This window comes from Phaseolus vulgaris, chromosome 2, assembly GCF_000499845.2.
Source record: "Phaseolus vulgaris cultivar G19833 chromosome 2, P. vulgaris v2.0, whole genome shotgun sequence".
Taxonomy (NCBI): Eukaryota; Viridiplantae; Streptophyta; class Magnoliopsida; order Fabales; family Fabaceae; genus Phaseolus; species Phaseolus vulgaris.
This window is the reverse complement of record NC_023758.2, coordinates 2,849,205-2,871,531: the sequence shown is the minus strand read 5'-3', so window position 1 is coordinate 2,871,531 and position 22,327 is coordinate 2,849,205. Positions and strand designations below refer to the sequence as shown.

The window sequence follows — 22,327 nt, the reverse complement described above, 5'->3', positions numbered from 1 at the left end:
TGTCGAGTGGAAATCTATTTGCACAAGACTCTTTAACGTTTAATTACACATGAGTAGTAAGTGATCAAGTATTAAGTGAGTAATAAATATTTTCCGAGTTTATATTTATAAGTGTTAGAGTCAATGACGTGTTTTAATAACGGTATAGATAGGATGTCGAGTTTTACCTATACATCTTGAATTTCATAGTTACTTTTAAGTATTTATAACTACTCTAAATGATCATCAATGACTTTTATGATATTACATCGATGATTACTATTCATATTATGTAATCGATATTAACAACTCATATTTCATGGGTGAGATAGTATAAATAACATCTTAAATATTTAAGAAATTATTTTTATATGCAAAAAATATGAAAATAGTTATATTATCAATCAATTAACATAATTTTTTAACTAATTATTGTATAGGTAACTAATGACATTGTACATGAAAATTCATACGTAGTTGTCTTTTTTTTAAGTTTTCATGTAAAAAATAGTTATTTTCCTTAAAAGAAAACAACATTTTTTAAGAATTTGGTTGAAGCAAATATTCCTCACTCTCTTCTCTTTTCTTAATCTCAAGACCATCTCCTTTAAGTTTTAAAAAAGTATTTTCAAGTCATTTTTTAGTTTAATGATAGTTTTTTTTATATATATATTATCAGTAAATGAAAACCCATGTCGATATAATTTATAAATATTCATTATAAAAATTAATAAACTTATTTTAATGATAGTTTGGTATACTTACTATTTAAATTTAACTTGTGATTGAATGAAAGTATAAAATCATTTTATAATATTTTGGCGTTGTCTATTTTCTTAAAACAAAGCATAACACCTTACTATCACCTTATTTCACGAATAAACATTATATGCAAAAAATTTAACATTTTCTATGTCCAACTTGAAGTAAAATTCTAATTTTATTATAATAATTAGCTTCAAATTTTAAATATTGAAACGATTTTGTTTTATTTTAATTAAAAACAATACTTTAATACCTAATTTTTGTCGTAAAGAAATTCCAATTAGCTTCGTGTCTTGGACTTCGTACATTTGGGTTGATTTTGAAAGGTGATTGGACATAACTAATTTTTAGGGGTCTTCTCCAAAGAAATAGTTACAGTTTACTTGGAATTGATGGATAATTTTCGTCCACAAAACATTACGTGTAACTACAGACACCAACGAGCCAGAGTCAAAGCTTATATAGGAGATAGCTACATCGCTAACACGAGTTTTTAACCTACTCATGGAGGTTTGTGCTCTCAAGCTCAACCAAAGAAAATAATATCTAAAAGGGTCACGGTGATAAAAACAACTAAATTGCGTGTGATTTTTATTTTTTAAATAAATTAAATTTTCAAATTAAATAATTTTGATTATATAATTAATAAAAAATATTTCAGCAGAGAAAATAGTGGAATTAGATTACATGAATCAAAACTATAAACAAAATATTGTGAGTCCATTGTTGATAGAGAAGGGTCAAACATGGTGATATGAGTGATACAGTTAGATGGGTAACTAGGTCTCTCTCTTTATATATATACATATATATTTGAAGGCATGGGAAGGCATATAGATGACATGAGCAAAAACGAAAAGAAGTAACCCTACCCCTTTACATGCACACAAGCAAAGATAAAAGGGCCACAGTGATAACAACCAAAAGCCCCTCTTCTCCTTCTCACACTCCACTTTCAAGCTTCAACAATTCCTCTTCTCCATCATTCACATCACAGAGCACAAGGTCACTCCACAACACCTTCTGTTAGTCCTCACCAAGCGATGAGAGTTCCCGTTCCCTCATCTCCACAGACTAACCCCAAACCCACTAATAACGTAGTCCGTACCATTGCCCTTCCCAACCTCAACACCACGGGCCTCTGCTACGAGCCCACCTCCGTCCTCGACCTGTGCCGAAGCCCCAGCCCGGGCTCCGAAAAGCCCACCGACCACACAGTTGTTGTGACGGACTCCCAGGATTGTCTGGACCTGGACGACCATGCGTTGCACAACTTGGATTGGGACTCCATCATGAAGGACTTGGGCTTACACGACGACTCAGGTGCTCACCTTCTGAAGACGATTCCACATCCCGACAACAACAACAACCCATGCGATGACTTCACAATCGCACCTTTCGAACACGCGCTTGAATTCTCCACTCTCTCCGACATCTACTCCAACCAAAACCTCGCCTTCGATTTTAACCACCTGGTTCACGACTTCAGCAACCACCATCACAACAACGGCTTCGATTTCATCGAAGAGCTCATCCGCGCCGCGGATTGCTTCGACACCAAGCAATTACACGTGGCACAAGTGATATTGGAGCGGCTCAATCAGCGGCTACGATCACCCGTTGGAAAACCTCTCCAACGCGCGGCGTTTTACTTCAAAGAAGCTCTCCAGTCTCTTCTCTCCGGTTCGAACCGGACGCCCAGGATTTCCTCGCTGGTGGAAATCGTGCATGGCATCAGAACCTTCAAGGCCTTCTCCGGAATCTCGCCGATCCCAATGTTCTCGATCTTCACCACCAACCAGGTGGTTCTCGATCACGCTGCGTGCTCCTTCATGCATGTCATCGATTTCGACATCGGCCTCGGCATCCAATACGCTTCTCTCATGAAGGAGATAGCGGAGAAGTCCACGGACTCGCCGCTTCTCCGAATCACCGCCGTCGTTCCCGAAGAGTACGCCGTGGAGAGCACGCTGGTCCGGGAAAACCTGGCGCAGTTTGCTCTAGAACTCAGGATCCGCATCGAGGTCGACTTCGTGCCGCTCCGAACCTTCGAGACGCTCTCCTTCAAGGCGGTGAAGCTCGTCGACGGCGAGAGCACCACCGTGCTGCTTTCGCCAGTGATTTTCCGCCACCTCGGAAATGCTGCCGCGTTCTTGGCCGACTTGCGGAGGGTCTCTCCCAGTGTGGTGGTTTTTGTGGATGGAGAGGGGTGGGCGGATATGGCCACAGCAGCGGCCTCGTCGTTCCGACGCGGCGTGGTGAGCAGTTTGGAGTACTACTCAATGATGCTGGAGTCGCTGGATGCGTCGACGGCTGGGGGAGGAGGGGAGTGGGTGAGGAGAATCGAGATGATGCAGCTGCGACCGAAGATTTTGGCGGCGGTGGAGAGTTCGTGGCGGCGGATGCCGCCATGGAGGGAGGCCTTTTACGGCGCCGGAATGAGGGCAGTTCAGTTGAGTCAGTTCGCAGATTTCCAAGCAGAGTGCTTGTTGGCGAAGTCGCAAATCAGAGGGTTCCACGTGGAGAAACGTCAGAACGAACTGGTGCTATTCTGGCATGACCGGGCCATGGTTTCCTCGTCAGCATGGCGGTTTTAGAAGACAGTAAATTGTTATTGGGAGAGAGGATGATTATGAAATATTAAACTACCACTAATGAGTAGTACTATTGCAATAATATTGTTACTTATTACATTTCAATTTCCAAGTGATTATGATGGAAAATGTAGGTATCTTTGGCAAAAGAAAAAAAGTGATGAACGTGTATTTATTCTGGACCATTTTGTTATCTTCTAAAGTTGGAGGGGGACGTTGTCTTTCTTTGTTGGGCTCTTGTTATCCTCTTCAACTTTACTCATTTTCCAATCAAAGAGGGCTCTTTCTATGCCAGATTACATGGTTCTTTGACTTCTTTCTATCTTTTATTCCTCCTCGTTTTCGAAATGATAAATTAAAGGTTTATATGACCAGCATATTCAATTACGATTATTAGTTCGTCATCCACCTTTTTTCTTCTTCTTCTTCTCTTTTCTCTGTCAAATATGTTCTCAATGCCAAACTGACGTGACACCATATATATGTCAATGACAAAGAACATTCATATTCTCTCTCTATATGTATATGCATGTATCTATAGGGCACTACAGGTGAAAGCATCTTCAATATATATAGAAAAAGCAAAGGGGGTGCCCATAGCCTAAAATGCTTATTATGTTTTGAGACAGAGATAACGTTTCGTAAAGCACGTATTGTTACTTGTAAATTCTGGTTATCTTCTGTAATACAGAAAAGCATAGTGAACATGAGAGACAATCACTTTACCATGCATGCTTCTTGTTCGTTCTGAAATGGATCTTGTTCCTTCCTACCAGCTTTGGACGATGGTTTTGATGAAATGGGGATGTTAGGAATTCCTTGTTTGATAAATTTTCATGCGTGCTACATGAAAATTGGTAGACTGTGAGGTGGAGTAATCGTTTTGGAGACGACTTTGGTGAACTTATCGCCAGAGAATCGTGAGATATGATTGTTCATGCCGAGTGTTCAAATCTCCTACAACTGACTTGAGAGTAGATAGTAAGAAGAACTTAGTGAATCTACTTATATTTTCTCTTGTAAAAATTATAGTTTCACACACTAAAAAAAAAGTTTTAATAGAGGTTATTTAGTGGAGATTAATATAACCTTAAGAATTGATTTAATTAATGGAGTTTTTTTCTAAAACCTCAAAATAACGGAGATTTTTTAACCTTAGTTAAATTCCAAAGGTTTATTCTAAAACCTCAGTAAAATAACAGAGGTTTTTTTAACCTTTATTAATTTTCAAAGGTTTATTTTAAAACCTCCGCAAAATATCGAAGGTTTTTTTAACCTTCGTTAATTTCCAAAGGTTTATTTTAAAACCTCCACAAAATAACGAAAATAAAAAAAGGTTTTTTTTAACCTTTGTTAATTTACAAAGGTTTATTTTAAAACCTCCATAAAATAACAAAGATTTTTTTAACCTTCGTTAATTTCCAAAGGTTTATTTTAAAACCTTCGTTAAATTCTAAATATTTATTCTAAAATCTCATCAAAATAATAGAGTTTTTTAATTTTTTTTAAGTGTCAAAAGTTTATTGTAAAACATCAATAAAATATTTTATATTTTCTCAATTCTTAATAAATAGATATAATTAAATTTTTTAGTGAGTTTAGCCTAAACTGGTATATATATTTAAATATGCTTTGAACTTAGGTCTTAGAGGTTGATTCATTAATTGAAGTTAGAAGGCACTTCATTAATTGAAATTATTATTCAATTCTTAAAGATTGTTTTTATGAATTTCAATAAGTAAAAATAAGTTGTTTGTGAAGTGACATTAACTTATCACATATATACATCATCATAATTTATTTTTTGGTTACATTTGCAGTATCAAATTTTGAAGAATCAGACACTGGAAACTATTCATTATAATAATATTAATAATAATATTTATAATAATATTTATAATAATATTTATAATAATATTAATAATAATATTTATAATAATATTAATAATAATATTTATAATAATATTAATAACAATATTAATAATAATATTTATAATAATATTTATAATAATATTTAAAATAATATTAATAATAATATTTAAAATAATATTAATAATAATATTTATAATAATATTAATAATAATATTTATAATAATATTTATAATAATATTAATAATAATGTTAATATAATATTAATATGTATAAATTATGTTAATAATAATAAGTAAAATTAAAATTGATAATATGATCAAAGAACTTCTCTGGTCTAGTGGTTAACCTTTCCCTCCTTACCGGAAGGATTTGGGTGATGCACTTTCTTTGCAATATTAACTTAGTAAAAAAATTAAAATATTTTGTAAATATCTCTATTGAAAATGTAAAAATGTGGTTAAAAGTATTTAGAAATATTAAGTAATATTTTGAAATATTACTAAATCATATTAATAATATTTTCTTTAATTTAGTAATATTTTTTATGTTATTTATTAATATCTTGATGTTATATAAAAATGTTTTAATTATAAAAATGTTTTCATGTAAACATATGAAGACTCTGTAGACATGTCCTCATTGAATGTATTCCTTTTGACACTGCTAGAGTAAGGGAGAGTGATTTACAACTCTCATTAACATTGAATATCTTCCAAAAATTAATTGTTATAAACCATTGCATAAATTATAGACTTCATTTAAAAAAATATTATTTTGCAGCAAAACAAAATTCAAGTTGTGGCCAAAAAATTCTTTTCAATTGCAACAAAATTCAACCTACTTGAAAAAAAAAATAACATTTATAGACTTTTTAGGAATATTTAGGATCTTTTAGATTGGTTAGTAGTCATAGATGCAAATGACATAACATTACGTCTCACTTAAAAAAATAATATTTATATTACTAGCCATAACTATTACACAGAAGTAACACAAATCAATATTTAATGAGGTATATTTTACTTTTATGACTATTAATAATAACGTGATCAATCTCACGAGTCAAATATTTCAAATTTTCAATGATCAATCTCAATTCTCTAAAAATAAAATCTAACAAATATAAAACAATGAACAACATTCATTCTCAAACTATATTAGTTTATTTTATTGTTTTGCTAAGTTTTATGTTACATTAGATTTTTTTTGTAGAATTTTTTGTTGAAAATATTTAGCTTATATTGTATAAATATGTGGGTTTATATTTTCAAGTTCTTGTTTTTAACCCAAAACCAATTAAATTAAAGAAAAAAAAATCTGAAATTTATATCGATCACATTTATGTTTGACCATGCATTGGTTGATGCAATTTTTTAAACATTTTTATTTACATCGTCCGCATCAATATGAAACTTTTACTTAACATAATTAACCTTAAATATCCTACTTTAATTTTTTTTACGAAGATTTTGTTTTTATAAACTTCTCCATAAATATTTTTTAAAAGATAAAAGTTGAAATAATTTTTTTTTATAAATTAAAAATCAGGTTATATTTAAACTGATAATGTAAGTAAATTTCTATGTAAATTAATTTATATTTAAACCAATTAAAGTAGTTGATTTCTTTTATTTTTTTCTTCTTAAAAATAAATTTCTCCAAACATTTCCACTTTAATTATTAATAAGAAAGGTTTCATATGGTCTCATTAATATTGTAAACTCCTTAAGAACATACATATGTTACTCTTTCTCTCAAAAACAGTCTCCAATTATGAAATATATACCTTTATATTCCTTCTTTAAAATATAGCTATTTGACAATATTTTATCAATATAAAAATAATAATAGCAATTTTTTCAAAATTTGTATGTTTATTACTATTATATTAGTAAAAATAATTATTAAGTTATTTTTTTTTAAAATGACGTCAATACATAATTACGATATACCTAGCAGGCATTATGCAAAGTCGTTGCAAAAGACGTATAGACAAACACTTTTTTTAACAAGATCAATTATTATCCATAATGTTTTACTGCTAGCCGAAAAAAATAATTTATTGAAAGAAATTTGGTTATTTTGAGATTTTTTTAATATTTTAAAAATAAATATTTTTTGTAAAATTTAATAACAATCTTTCATACCATTATATGCAACTTTCTTTTTTGATTTAGTATAAAAATATCAAGATAAAAATAATCTTGTAAAAATTCTCCAATATGTTAAGTGAGCTATATTAATTTAGACATGTTCACCGTATTTATTATATACTTTAAGAACATGTTTATTGTTTGTCAAGAAAAATTAAAATTACATGTAATTCCAAAATTTAGCTTTGAATTTACAACAATCAAATTAAAGAAAAAAAAACAAAATAAGGTCATCAGTGAAGATTAACTATATAAAATACCAAACCGAGTGACGAAATTTCAATTTTATTTACTGAAATAAAATAGAAACTGTTAATATGTGTCATGCTATACTTGAATTTTGCCTCTCAAAAAAAAATTCTCCCCGCGATGAGACGTTGTCAGAAGACCTGCATTATTTGTTGGGCCGAAGTGTGTTATTTAACTGGGTTGGCCCTATTTTAGATGGGTGTTTCTTCTTGTATACCTACACTTTTCTTTCGCACCCCTACGTTGAAATATTAAAATTATCATTGACAGTTTTGGTGATTTTAGAGTAGAGGTTCCGAATGTTTTTCAAAATAGAGATTCCATAAGAAAGGGTGTTTCTGGAATAGGAAGATATTTCCAAAATAAGAAATCCAAGAGAAAAAAAACTATTCCAAATATTCATATAATGATTTAATTAATGGATATATCCAATTGGAATGTTAATATTTCATTAATAAGGAAAAAAGTGTAATTTACTCCCATCTTTTTTGTACCAATTAAATAGTGAACTTATTAATTCACTCAAAATTCTAAATAATAACTTATATTTTAAAATATTTTTTAATAATAAAATATTAACATAAGAATACAATTATATTCACAATAAATACATATATTTAAAACGTATTTATCTAATATCTAATATACATTTAAAAATAATTATTTAATATATATTTAAAAAATAATAGATATGCATAAATTTATCATAAAAAAAAATACCGATACAAAAATTATGTGTATTTAGTACTTAATATATATTTAAAAAATCAGATACATATAATTTTTTTATCCGTATTTGTCAGTTTTACGATAAATTTGTGTGTATATGCTATTTCTTAAATATAATAGAATAACTGTTTATTTCCCTTAATATTAAATATAAATATATGATAAAAATAAAAAAAAATATGAATATTATTATTTTTAAAAATATTTTTATATTAAAAATTATTTTTGTATTAACACTTTAATTTTATATTAAGCAGCTTACAAGAAATTAAAAAACTAATAAATTTATAAATAATGTCTTCAAAATACATCTCTTATTTTTCGAAATGTATATTCTAAATTACGTTTTTTGTATTTTAAATTATATATTTTTGAATATAAATTTTAAAAGATAAAATTGGAATTTTAAAAGATATGAGGTGCGGTTTCAAATCTGGGGGTACATTTTTTTAGTTTATTCGTATGTGTCTCTGCCTCTCTCCAATTTCATTTGCTGGTTCATGTTTTTGTTTTTTTATTGACGGTTAACATTAAAACAGAAGCATATAAAGTATGGATTGATTTACCTAGCACGTCCGCAGCGAAGGGAATGGTGCATTGGGAACTATAATGGATCTCCTCGGATCAAACATAACAAGCGAAGTTCGTTCTTCTTCTCTCTGATTTAATTTTCGTTCCACTTTTTCTTTTCTCTTCTTTTCTTTTCGTTTCTTTTCTTTCTAGGGTTTTGATTCTGCGTCCAACTGCCACCAAATTCTTCGTTTCAATTACCTCTTACTATTACAGATTGCAAATAAAATACGATTTTGCTAATTGCTTGTATCAATGAAATTTGAGATATATTAATCATCAAAATTGTTGGTGAACTTTTTGTTTGTCATGAATGCTTAAGTTATTGATGTATGTGTGAACGATTTGGTCCAGGTTGGACTCCGTCTACTCCTTTGTCCTCTTGGTTCCAACGTCGTAATTCGAACAGCATGGTGAGATATTTTCATTTTTAGCAGTTATGATTTGAAGGAGGTATTTGGTCAAATTTGTTGTTTTACGGGTGATCTGTTTTGGCAGTTGTAGTGTTGGAGTTGCTTTGCCTGTGTACTCTACTTTCAAGGCAATAGAAAGTAAAGATCAAAGTGCTCAACAGAGGTGTCTTCTCTACTGGGCGGGTACGAATTTGCCTAACCTTTTTATTTTCTGTTTTGACCTCCGATTAGCAACCGTATATTAGACATTAAAATATAGACAAAAAAGAGAAACTATACTCCGAGGCTGCCATCGTGTATCCAGTTCTGTGTTTAGGGGAATCTGCCAGAGTTACTACATTGCCCATGGCTGAAAAGGTTTCGTGAGGTTTCTCGTTTAAAAAATTTAGAAGAAAAAAAGTTAAAAACTTACCACCTCAAACATTCTAGTACTACTATCTTGTATTTTTTTTCTTGCCTGATGACTACACTTAAAAGCAAATGTGGAGCCATTTCTTGAAAAATACTACATAGCGAGACTATAGGATGTACTTATGCTGAGTAAATCTGTTTAGTTGTACATGACAGAATAAAATCAGTTATCTTTTAATATTTGTTAGATTGAGTTCATGATTTTATAGTATTTTATCATGTGTTTTATATAGAATAAATATTTGTTTATATGATTAAATTTCATAGTTCATAATAAATAACACTTTTGAATTTATAGTTTGGATTTACAATAAATCATTTCAATTGCGATATAAGATTAAGATATACAGGAAAAAGAGATTAATAAAATTTTATGCCCTCCTTCTTTTATGCATATTGTACTGTTTGTTATTGGACTTGCTATAACTTGTTGCTGATTTGAAGAAGAGAGTAGGAACCCAACCCAATGTACTAATTGATATATTAGAAGAGGAAAATTAGATCATAAAACCGAGCTTTGATTCTTACCCTTAAGTATTATAGCTTCCTACAGCCAGCACAGCACATCCTATTCTGATGACAACCAATTTCTGTTGAACTCGAGTTTCAATGTTGGAATAGAAAGGGGTTTAGGATTGTTGGATTGTATCAAGAATGGTAAGCTTAAACTATAATGCCAGACTATATTTAAACGTGCATATAAATAACAGTAACAAGGAACCTAATAACACAGCAGCCTAACAACAACAACAGCTGCCTAATAACTTAGCACACAGAAGTAACAACTTGAAAAGAAAAAAAGAGATATAAGGCAACAGTGTCCTATTGGAATGAAGAAGCACAAGGGTAGAGAGTGAAGCACAAACAGCTAACAAAGAGGGAACAATATGATGTCAGTTATGAAAGAGAGCAGAACAAAGGTTAGGAAAGGGTTGGATGCATGGGAAGAGAGGGGGACCTAGAGCCCATAGGCAGAGTTAGTCCATTATTGCTTAGGCACACCAATTAAGCACAAAATATGCTGAATGTTTTTTCCAGCACTGGACTTGATTGCATGACCCAACCTGCTCAATTCATGAGAATGGTGTGTATTTTGGACAAAACTCCAATGACCGAATGCCTTAGAGCAATGATCTGGATGCTCCATATGCGTATGACCCTGCGTGACATGTGACTCTTGGGAAGGAAAAAACTTGTTGGATCTAGATCAAATGAACATAAAGCACATTATATTATATTAATTGTGATTCTTTTTCTCCTTTTTTTTATTTTTTCAGCCTACGGTTCGTTCAGCCTTGTTGAAGTGTTCACAGACAAGCTTATTTCATGGTATAGTTTGATCACTTCATAATCCATCAATTGGGTTGTTGTATATACCCTCTTTGATTTCAGAGTTCTAGCTTTATTTTTTTCTCAGTGTGTGATACACTACCTTCTTGTGACAAGATTCTATCTCCATTTTTTTTGTTATTCTTTTATGGTTGTTAGTGTTATATGCATCTGGATTATTAGTAATTGCAGACTCATAATGGACTAAATCACTTGTAATTTTAATTATTTTTGCAGGTGTCCAATGTACTATCACCTGAAGTTTGCATTTCTTGTCTGGCTTCAACTTCCTTCCACCAGTGTGAGTTCCATAAAATTAGATTGGCTCTATGTTTTTGACCCATCTGTAACTGTATTTTCCTTTTATGTCTCCTGTGCTATTTTTTCCCTTAGTTCTCATCCTATTTTTCTTAATTTGCTTTTACTTCTACCATGATTTGGTCATGTATCTCCATATTTCAAAACAAATCTGCAGTTTTTATAAGCATGTCATTTTCTTTGCCAGAGTTGATTTTCTTTTTTAATTTTCTTCTGCTAGGCATGTGGTGTTGTTTTTTTCTAAGCAAGTGAGAGCAACATGATTTGGAAAAAGCTATATCACCATTTATTAGGGAGGCAAAAGAGACATCTAATGTATAAAACTACTGAATTGCATTTGAAGTTGGGCAGAAAAGTTTTGACATGAAACTGCTTAAATCTAATAGTGTAAGCTAGGGGCGTGAATTTTGCTACATGTACAAAGTTCAATGTTTTTAATATCCTTACTAATTGTTTGTTAAATTGTAATTGTGCATTTAGATGAAGCTCTGATGTTATTTTTAGACAGCATATTGTCAGTTTGCTCTTGCCATATTCTTAATCATAAATTAATTCATAGATTTATAATCTTTTGTCTACTGTAATTTCTTGGAGGAATTTCCCTTTTAAGTTATTACCAATTTTTTTATCCTCCATCTTCCGATTTTGTATTTGTTTGTTGTTATTTATGTCACTACGTTTCCTTATATAATATGTTTTATGGTTGACAATTTGTCTCTTCGATGCCTCTATACTGTTATTTTATTTTGCTGAAAACTACTTGCTTCAAACAGGGAGCAAAGCAATTATATGCGAACCACTTGCGCCCCTTCTTGTTGAGGCATCAAGCGCGAGTTGATCAAGTGTTGGGTTTTACATATTGTGAAGTGGTATGTCTAGTACACCGCTAGTTACTTGATTAAGAAGAATCTCATGATCTAGTAAAATTGCGTGTTTACATTCCAGTTTCCAAATATCAAATTTATTGGTGTCTATCTGTTAAGAGCTTGTAAAGGGGAACTTTTTTCTGACTCCTCTTTCAAATATAGCGATAATTTTCACCTTTTGTGAACGACTGTATTTAACCGTGGAATTTGACTTGTTACACATGCAGATCAAACTGGTCAATTCATACCAAGCAGAGCTCAAGCTTGTCAAGAGCATGGTAGTAAAGATTACCGGATCAGGTGAAACATTTTGTTTCTACCCTTTGCAATTTCTGCTTCTTATTACCCATTTATGTTACTAAACTACAAATTGAATGCAGCGGAAAAACTGCTGAGAGGCACTGATGAATCAGATAGATCGCAGCAACATAGTTCTGCTGAAGACCCTGCGGTGCCCTCTGATACTGAACCTGACCAAGACCATAATCACTGATTAGTGCTGTCCCCAGAAGACCCCATGAACTGCGTGGTGTAAGAGAGACTAGACTTCTTAATTAGTTTTTTTAAGGTAATCAATATCAGCAATCTTTGAGTTTAGGATAAACCGGGACAATTGTTGTTCAGTGTAACATTAAAGAAACTTTTTTGTATATTAATTATGTAAAAAAATGTTTTTCGACACTATCAAAGGACCTTAGTTGGTAATGCTTATGTAAATATGATATCTATTGGTATAAATAATTAAAAAATTTAGACGAATTACATTTTAAATCTTCTTAAATTGTTTTAATATTATCTTAAAATTTTGTTGATTATGCCTATAAATATTATATGCATGAATAATTTTTCTTGCAATAAAAGGGTATAGCGTCGATACCAAAGGTGATAATCTACATTAGCTCATTATGCTGCCACCAAAACTATTAACCAATCTATAGATTATAAAAGGAGTTTTTTTCCTAACAGTAATTCTTTTCTAAAATCACTTATAGTACCTCTTCCCTGTGGAATAAAACGTACTGCCACATTGGAAGAAGTCGCAAGTCTAGAATCCAGACCTGTTACAACCTGCACTTTCATTGCGGAATACGGCACTAATGTTTCTGAGATCAGAATGGTCATTAAAATGGAAATTACTTTGATGGTATTTGCATTCGTCAAGACATTCTCTGAAGCTTTTCTCTGAGTGATCGATTCTTACTTTCTAGCAACTCAACCACTCAGCCTGGTTGGAACAAGAAACGTAGGACACATCCGATGTTGTAAAATTGTAGCATTAAATATAGTCAAATAAATACAGCTTTTTAGCCTCCAAACATCAAGCAGTTAAGGACCGTTCCTCAAGGACACACATGCTTGCGTAGTCTAGACCTCCTGGCTATTAATCGTTTCCTCATCTGTTTTCAGCTCATTTTCGTCCTAAAACTGTAAACGGGTTAGGGAAAAAGGAAAGTAATCAATTAGGTAAAGGAAGTAAAAGAATGAAAAGTTGCAGCAACATAATAATGAATCTGTCTATGAGAAATACAAGCAAATGTTTTTCGTGTCAACTAAAATAAGCATGAAGATGATACACTTTATTCTTTAGGAAAAACTAAGCTGGGAATCATACTTGTATCCACTGGTCACAAGTGCAACTTCACGTCACATTAAGGTTGGAGGAGAGGAGTAACAGCTCCTGAGGCAGTATATTGATTTTTTCTAATTTTTGCTGACATTGACCCAACTTGCTTTCCAAATGCTGAAGATTGAGGAATAGTACTCACAGAATTGTTTGTTCTGTGCATACCATCAAGTAGCACTGGGTCAAAACTTCCTTTTTTGTTTTGCAGCTGAATCCTACAACGAAGTACAACTCATATGAGATTTCAAGAAACATGAAGGAAAAAAATGAAGTGCTTACTTTCATTGAGAAAATTGAAGCAACAGAAAAGTAGGTGTAAAATAAGGAACCAAGTAGATTTCTGGAACGATGTTAATATTTATTAATTTACTTTAAACAATTGAGAGCAGAAGTACCGATTCTAAACGGAAAACCTGTTTGGTTAGTATTATCTCATCCCTCTGAACCACTTTTAACAGTGTTGATGAAATTTTGTAAAAAATAGAAAAAAAATGCCTTATACAGTTTAGATAATTATATCACCAGAAAAATATTTCGAACAATAGGTACGTTAGCATAGCGGGGACTTTTTGACACAGTAATTTTCCAGTGCGAAGCAAACAGATGAAGCCTTGTTTATACTTCTGGAAACTAAGTTCAATAGCATATTTTATCACATTATTATTTTGCAAATTTCACCATTCAAATTGTTTCTTTCACAGTTTAACATTATAATTTTTAAATTTGTTATATTATATCGATATATTAAATGTGTAACAATATTCTAATATATATATTTTTTTAAATGAGTTCATTTCATCACGACTTTTATAAAACAATATCTTGTTATGAACACATAATGATAAATGTGTTGAGATAAAAATGCAAGATCATGATAAGAGCAAATATTTAAAATTGATCTTGAAATGAGATAAAAAAAAATTATTTAATTTTTTTTATATAAATAAGTGATTGAAAAATTCATTTTTTATTTTGTATTAAACGTAAAAATGTTTGAAGTATAATATAAATGCATAAGGAGATAAATTTATTTCATTCATTAAAATGACCATTTGGTCCTTTTATTTTTACTAGTGTAAAACATCAATTTATGTAAATTTACAACCATTGTCTTTGGATTTATAACTATTTATAAAATAAGCCACATGAGTTATCCAACTTTTTATTATAAATTTACGTCTTCATTTCCTATATTGTAAGAAATATTTTATTCTCTCCAGTGTTTAATTTATACTTCAGTTTTCAAAATATTAATTAATTTTATGCCTTTCATGTACATTTTACTTAAATTCTGTCCTTCTAAAACTAATTATGCTCAATTCGTTAGACAATGTTTATCTTAATCTTATTTTATGTTTCTTTTTTACTTTAAAATGATAAGTTGTATAAATAAATAATTTATTTAAAAAATGGAATTCCCCTTTTTCCTCTTTGTGTCAAATTATGAGAGTGGGAATAATATATGCAAAAAATTAAATTATTTCTTAAAGTAAAATAAAGCTATTAAAAAATAATTCAATTGATAATTTTTAACTTCAATTTTAAATTATTTTTTAAGTTCTGTGAAAGTTAAGTAAAATAGGACCTTTTTAAAAATAAATAGGATGGAAAAAAAAATCAATGAGATTGAAGTGAAATTTAGTAATTAAAAAGAAAGTCCCATTTTACATATAAGAGATTTCTTTTTGCACTACCATACTTTCCATTTATACCATTATAAATATGAAAAAATGATTTTTAGAATGAGAAATTTGAAAACTATTTATTACATGAAAAAAAAATCAAATTACATAATCCAAATTTCAGACTGCGCAATTCATAAACTTTTTTATTTTTAAATTGTGAAATTCAAAAATCATATTTTACATGAAAAAAAAATTTCCAAATTATAAAATTTGGAAGACATTCTTTATTATTATTTTTCCATGTAATCTAAAAACATTTTAAATTATATAATTCAGTAAACTTTCTTCTTTGAATCCATTCAAACATGGCGCAATGTATAAACAAAGTGACGACAAAGAAAAAATACACACATGGAAATTGCAGAAAGAAATTACGTATATATAGTAGGTCCCGTCTCAACCAGCTAGATGGCAATTGCTTCCTGCACCATATCACTGCACCCACAGGAAAAAACCGAAAATATCCATAAAAAAATGGGGTGCATATAAAATTACATTCCAGACTTCATTTTCCAAAACACAATAATCTCTTTTAGATAAATTTTTTTGAAATGTATTATTTTCAGTTCCGGATTTTTTTATCCGGAATGGAATTTTAATTTTTTTTTCTGGATTTTTATATCCGAAACACAAAGTCTCTTCCAAATTTATTTTTTTGGAATGCAATTATTTTCAATTCTTGATTTTTATTTCCGGAATAAAGGGTATTTTTGGAATTTTTGAAATTATGTTGGATGCAGGTTCAAAAGTGTTGGGTTCAAAAGTGTTGGGTGCAGGGAGCATTTGCCCAGCTAGATTTAGCTAAGCCCATTATAAGAGCCCAATATATAATAAGATTGGGCCATTTATAAAAAATTGATAATCTTTTTTATAACATCTACTGCAACAGGAAATTATAATCTTCAAATCAAAGCTGGTTTCTCTTTTATACATGTAGTAAAAAAAAAATTATAAATACAAACTACAATTGTGTGTATTAAATTTTATATCAGACAACATTTTATTATTTATGAATTTGGTTCATTAGTGTCTCACGACTTCGCCTTGAATTAATCTGAATTAACAAAAAAGTAAGCAAAATATTATATAGGATAAAGAAAGTAATTAATTAAATGCAAGTAAATAATTCATTTTTAAATTAGTATTTAAAGTTTCAATTTAATTCAAATATAAATTAGCTTGAACAATAAAAAATTCACTGCATTCGTCTACTTATAGAAATAATTTTTTCATGGATTATTAGAAGGTTGATTTTAAATGTACATGTCATTCCGTCCACATTATATATGAAATAAAAAAGCATCTAAAAATAATCCATCTGCATCGGTCCTACGTTAGCAGTGTGGGCTTAAATAAAAATATCTTAAACAAATTTAAAATATGGTTTATAAATTATAAAATAATAATAATTAATGGACATCAAAGTAAACTGGATATGGCGTGCTTAAATTCTTTTGCAAAATAATATAAAATAAGATATTTTATAATTTAAAATTATATTATGTATGAGTTAAAATCATTATTTTGAAAAAATTAATTAGAAAACTTCTATGAATAAATTAATTCGTAAACTAATTTTATCTTACAAAGAACTTTTTGTTGTAAAAATACTTTTGGAGAAATTATTTCTAACACACCTTGTACATGCAAGATTTTACTTCTCAATTTCACATATTTAATGAATTTAAATAAAGATTTATGTATGTAGGAGTGTACTGGACACTATAAGAAAATCATGAAATAGAAACCAATTTTTAGAGACCAAAATAATTAGCTACAATAGAAACTAAAATAAAGACCATTTTATAAACTAAAAAAAAATTGGTTTCTAAATTAATTTCTATTATTTTCTATTATTGTTAAATAGTTTCTAAATTGGTATCTAATTAGCAACTAAGGTTTTAACTACCAATTATTTAGTTTCTAAATTTGGTAGCAAAAACTTTGGTTGCTAATTAGATACCAATTTAGAAACTATTTAACAATAATAGAAACTAATTTAGAAACCAAATTTCTTTTTAGCTTCTAAAATGGTCTCTAATTTAGTTACTATTGCAACTAATTATTTTGATTTCTACAAATTAGTTTTTATTTCATGATTTTCTTGTAGTGGAAATACACATCAACATTAAAGAAGTTGGCTAGCAAACATGTGTAAACCACATACTGCATTTATAAGTGTTAGACTATAGTTTAAATTAGCTAATGTCTATTTGATTCAAAATTAAATTATAGAAAATTAGGTTCAACTATTGATTAAGTGATTTTAAATATATATATATATATATATATATATATATATATATATATATATTAATTAATATGAGTCACTATAAGAATGGTTGAAGTAAAATATGTTACAACAAAGAGTTTCAAATTACCACATTTTCTACATTTAGACATGTAACTTTCACTAATATTTGTCTTTTGGATGATTTCTCTTTTTACAATGTAGATAAGGAGAAAATTCTTACCGCCAATTGTTAGAGCATTTTTTCTTTTATTTATTGTTCATCTTATTTTCATTATCTTTAGAATTTTGTGCTTTTGCGTAAAAAAAATACCTTGTGAAGTGTCATTTTATCTCATTATTATTCTTTATTTCAAACATTTACCAATTCGACCAAGATGATAGTTAATAAGTCTTTTTGCCTTCTTCAAAATTGAGATTTTGTGTGTATAGTAACTAGCCTAATTAATCACCATGCTTTTGGTATTTTCACAAGAAAAAAAGATTCTGGTATTCTTTTTTGAGATAATAATCTCAAAGCCTATGACAGATTTGAAATTTATAATTCTTGTAAAAATAATTTTTGACATAAAAAAAAATATATTTTTTTGCCTATTTTTTCTTTCTCTCCTTACGATATTTCATTTTGAGGCAGGATAAAATTTTCAACCAACTCATGAACATCATTATCTTGTTCTATTGCCTCCCTAAGATCCAAAGATTTAAAATAGTTAATCATGTTTGCTGTCCATAACTCATAATTGGTGGTGAACTCAATGTCTAAGTATCTCCCTCCATTTGTATTCCTCTCAACTCACTATCCCTTAAAGATAAAGGCTTTTGGTATCAATTTGTTGTTGAAATAAGACCGAATAAATTAAAAGAAGGAGAAGGTGTAAAGTATAATCGAAGAGAATCATTTATAGTTTATTGATTTGTTTACTTAACAGAACTAGAAACTAATTCAATATCATAATATCCTTTGTAAGTATAAATATTGATAAACTATAACGAGATCTTCAACAACTAAAAAAATATAAAAGAATTGAATATAAAAAACAACGTTGATAAATGCATGCAAGCAACGTTTTATGTAAGGGGAAAACGAAAGAAAGAAAGAAATATTGGGGAACGGGAACGGTGAATAGTTAATATTTTCCTCTGTTATAGAAACGATGAAGAGTTTGTCTTTATTCTTTGATTTTATTTGCATGAGTATTAACTTCTTTGTCCTAAAGAACAATGAAAAGCAGCAGAGGCGAGCTCAATTATTATTCTGTTGTAAAATTAAGAAACACAGGGAACCACTATGTCTTCATAGCTGACACGAACCAACGTTGCAACGAAGGGAGATATACACTAGCACCAGTTTTGGTCAAAATGCAAATTATTATGTTAATGGATACTTTCCAATTCCAAACCATAGTCAAGCAAACACACTTAGCTACCTAGCTAGGAACAATATACATTGGATCATTCACATTATCTACAATATTCTAAACTCCTATTGGTTTACACATACAGATTAATCCATTCCAAGGCGTTCATGCACTGAGTCTCGGGCCCGTACAATACATCATCATCATATCCATCAACTCCAAACACCCCATAAAATGGTGGGTCCACCGTCTCCATATACTGTGATTGTTGTGACTGTGACGAGCTAGGGCTGTTACTTGGAACTCTATCACCACTCTCTCGCAGCCTCTGAATCTCCTTCGCCGCCTCAGAAAGTTGATCTTTCAGCTTCAGAACCTGCAACCAAAGGTTTCACATGGAATAAGTTACTGTCATAACATCTAACCAAAGATAAAGCTCAAGGGGATCTGTTTCGGGAATATATCTAAATAAAGACACATGACATGAGAGGTATTATTCATCTGAGGCTAATGGCATTTCACGTGGGAACACATGGTACGTGTCTTCCTCATAATTGGGCCTCCAGGCCCAACGTGACTTGTCCTAATAATATTGTACGGAGCTTATCGAACAAATGGAAGAAACAGTGCCTTTTGTTGTCTACTAAGGTGGCAGTTTGCTGTTCCTTTTGTTAGTGGCTTTTCCTCTTTTCTTTGTTTTTAGTATTGGATTTTTATTTTCCCATGACTTATCTATGGCTGAGAACTCAAGTGTCACTTAGGTTTCTTCGAGCCCAGAGCTCATATGCGCACGTTCATATGGTGGGTCTTCTGCTACTTTTTTGTTTTCTTTTGTTTTTTCTCACCCTTGGGGTTCCTTTTGCTTTGCCCTGAAGAACCGGTTGCATGCGAAGACTTCTACATCTCTTTCAACATTTACGGGACTAAACTACTCCAACAAAATTCCTAAACAAATAGATAAAGAGACGACTTACGGAGTTAAAGAAAGAATAGGGAATACAAAATTGTGTAGGCCAACACAGATGTAACGTGGTGACATACAACCCGAAATTGACGTTTCTGTTTTCAGAAAAGAAAATGACACGCTGTGTGGTGCTTCTGTAACAAAGTATTGATTGGTGGAAAACAAAGATATTTCAATTTCAGACTCTCCAGGCAGCGTACTACCTCCACTTCTGCTATCAGTTTCCACAATATTAGGCCATAAAGTCATACTCTCTCTCAGTACAGTTTTTTTCTTTTTCCAAAAAAGTTTCCTAAGCACAAGAACGAATATGGGCCAATGAAATGCCTCTCGCTCGTTAATTGTGTACGATTTCTTCTTTTAAAATATACTTGCGTTCAGAATAATTTTCTACGAAAACCAAAATATATAGCCTCAAGTTATGGAAAGAAATTGAATTTTTGTTTAATATAAACGAGAAAAAGAAAAAAAAAGAGGTATACCTCGGTCTCCAATCGACATTTCTCGAGCAAGGTGGCTTCATGGGATTTTTTAAGGTTTGAGTACTCTTCTTCTAGCTTTTTGTTCTTCCAGCGAGCTCTTCTGTTTTGAAACCATACTGCAACTTGTCGAGGGTCCAAACCAAGCTCCAATGCGAGCTTGTCTTTCCTCTCAGACTCGAGTTTATGTTCATTTCCAAAGTTCTGTTCAAGTAGGTTAACTTGCTCCGCACTGAGCTTCCTCTTCTTGTTGGCTTCCGAGGCACCGTTTTCTCCTCCTTTGTTCTTCTTACTACGACGGCGTTTTGGCTTCTTACTCTCCCCTGAAAAACAATTACAGACACCAGAAGTTAAAAGTGAGGTCTATGAAGTAGCCGAGAGCAACGTTAGAGCGTGGATTCTAACCTTGTTGAGCAATTATCTGCGTGTATGGTGCATCAGCGGGGTATAACTGAGAGATGAACATCATGTGGTCTTGGAAAGGTCGATGATTCATTGTGGTATGGTGTGTTACGTTCCTAGCACACTAGCTCGATCGCTCTCCACTGGCTTCGATCTCTTTGATCTCAAAACCAGTGTGTTATGTTATTTTCTTCTCCTTAAAAAGAGGATATGTTTTTAGAGAGACAATATAGACCTTACGCATATTTATAGCTAAATGACGCCTCTTCACTTAGTTTGTGCTCAAGGATGTTGAATAATGCATTCTACCCAAATGCCCCAACTTCAACACATATTTGCAGATGTGCCATTCTGATTTTACTGTTTATTATTCAATGCTTGTCAAGACACAAGCCACACCAGCAAATAAAATACGTAGGGACGCATCACAATAGACCATAGGCAAATTATACGTACGGGGCATATAATAAGTGGTTTTCATTGTGTATTTACGAATATTTGGTACGAAAAGTATTGAATTATATATTTTAAATGGCTCTTCAAATTTAAATGCTAAATAACTATTTGTTTTATATAATAAAAAATATTTTAAACTTTTAATTATACATACACGAACGACAACTTCACCATCAACATTTAATTAGCGGCACGGTTTTCAAAACTTATAATATGTTAAAAAGGCTAAGGTGGAATGCTTAATAAATGGAAAATGAGGGAGATTCTGAATGAAGGAAGATAATTAGGTGGATAAAGAGATTGTACATTGTATGCAAAAAGGTTGAATGGTTTTGTAAAGCTTGTGTTTGTGTATAAAAGGGAAGTTATTTATTTCCTAAATAAGAGGTTTAGGAAGGAGAGAAGGTGAGAAAAATGATAATGGTGTGTGAAAAAGAAGAGAAGAGAAGAGAAGAGAAGAGATGGCACCAACCAATAACCTAACAAGGCTTTTGGAATAAAGAAAGAGGAATGGGTTGTGATCCCAAAGGTGAGCACCTGGAGCTTAATAAACAATGAAGAAAAGTTAGCCTCTGGATTTGGACATCTAAGCTATTTTTGTTGTCCAATTGGGTGGTACCCTCTCACTTCCATATAGATATATGTTTTTCCCTTAATACTAATTAAGCTCTCTAACTTTGTTGTTAAACCCATGCGTGGCTCGAGATGAGTGAACATTACCACTACCAATTAAACAACTTCCTCTCACTCTGTCTCCCCCTCCCTCTAACCTTTATTACACATGTCGTCATTGTCTACGTACTCACTCACACTAATTCTCCTTCAATTTTCTCTTTCATGAAGGAACACCAAAAAATTTA

At 31.1% G+C, this 22,327-nt stretch overlaps 3 protein-coding genes across 3 annotated transcripts; 2 read left to right on the top strand and 1 right to left on the bottom strand.

Moving 5' to 3' along the window:
- The first annotated feature begins 1,512 nt into the window (after positions 1-1,512).
- On the top strand, positions 1,513-3,645 carry LOC137810197 (scarecrow-like protein 15). Its single transcript, XM_068611349.1, has one exon. It carries the CDS (start codon positions 1,788-1,790, stop codon positions 3,339-3,341), a length of 1,554 nt encoding a protein of 517 aa, XP_068467450.1. The 5' UTR covers positions 1,513-1,787; the 3' UTR covers positions 3,342-3,645.
- A 5,112-nt stretch (positions 3,646-8,757) lies between these two features.
- On the top strand, positions 8,758-13,019 carry LOC137810196 (HVA22-like protein k). Its single transcript, XM_068611348.1, has 9 exons — positions 8,758-8,801; positions 8,881-8,983; positions 9,266-9,324; positions 9,410-9,507; positions 11,013-11,064; positions 11,302-11,365; positions 12,156-12,251; positions 12,476-12,548; positions 12,629-13,019. The coding sequence occupies exons 2-9, from the start codon at positions 8,951-8,953 to the stop codon at positions 12,739-12,741; spliced, it is 588 nt and encodes a 195-aa protein (XP_068467449.1). The 5' UTR covers positions 8,758-8,801; positions 8,881-8,950; the 3' UTR covers positions 12,742-13,019.
- A 6,137-nt stretch (positions 13,020-19,156) lies between these two features.
- On the bottom strand, positions 19,157-21,243 carry LOC137810195 (homeobox-leucine zipper protein ATHB-40). Its single transcript, XM_068611346.1, has 3 exons — positions 21,015-21,243; positions 20,613-20,932; positions 19,157-19,542 (listed from the first exon to the last, which is right to left on the bottom strand). Exons 1-3 carry the CDS (start codon positions 21,103-21,105, stop codon positions 19,300-19,302), a joined length of 654 nt encoding a protein of 217 aa, XP_068467447.1. The 5' UTR covers positions 21,106-21,243; the 3' UTR covers positions 19,157-19,299.
- Positions 21,244-22,327: the final 1,084 nt, after the last annotated feature.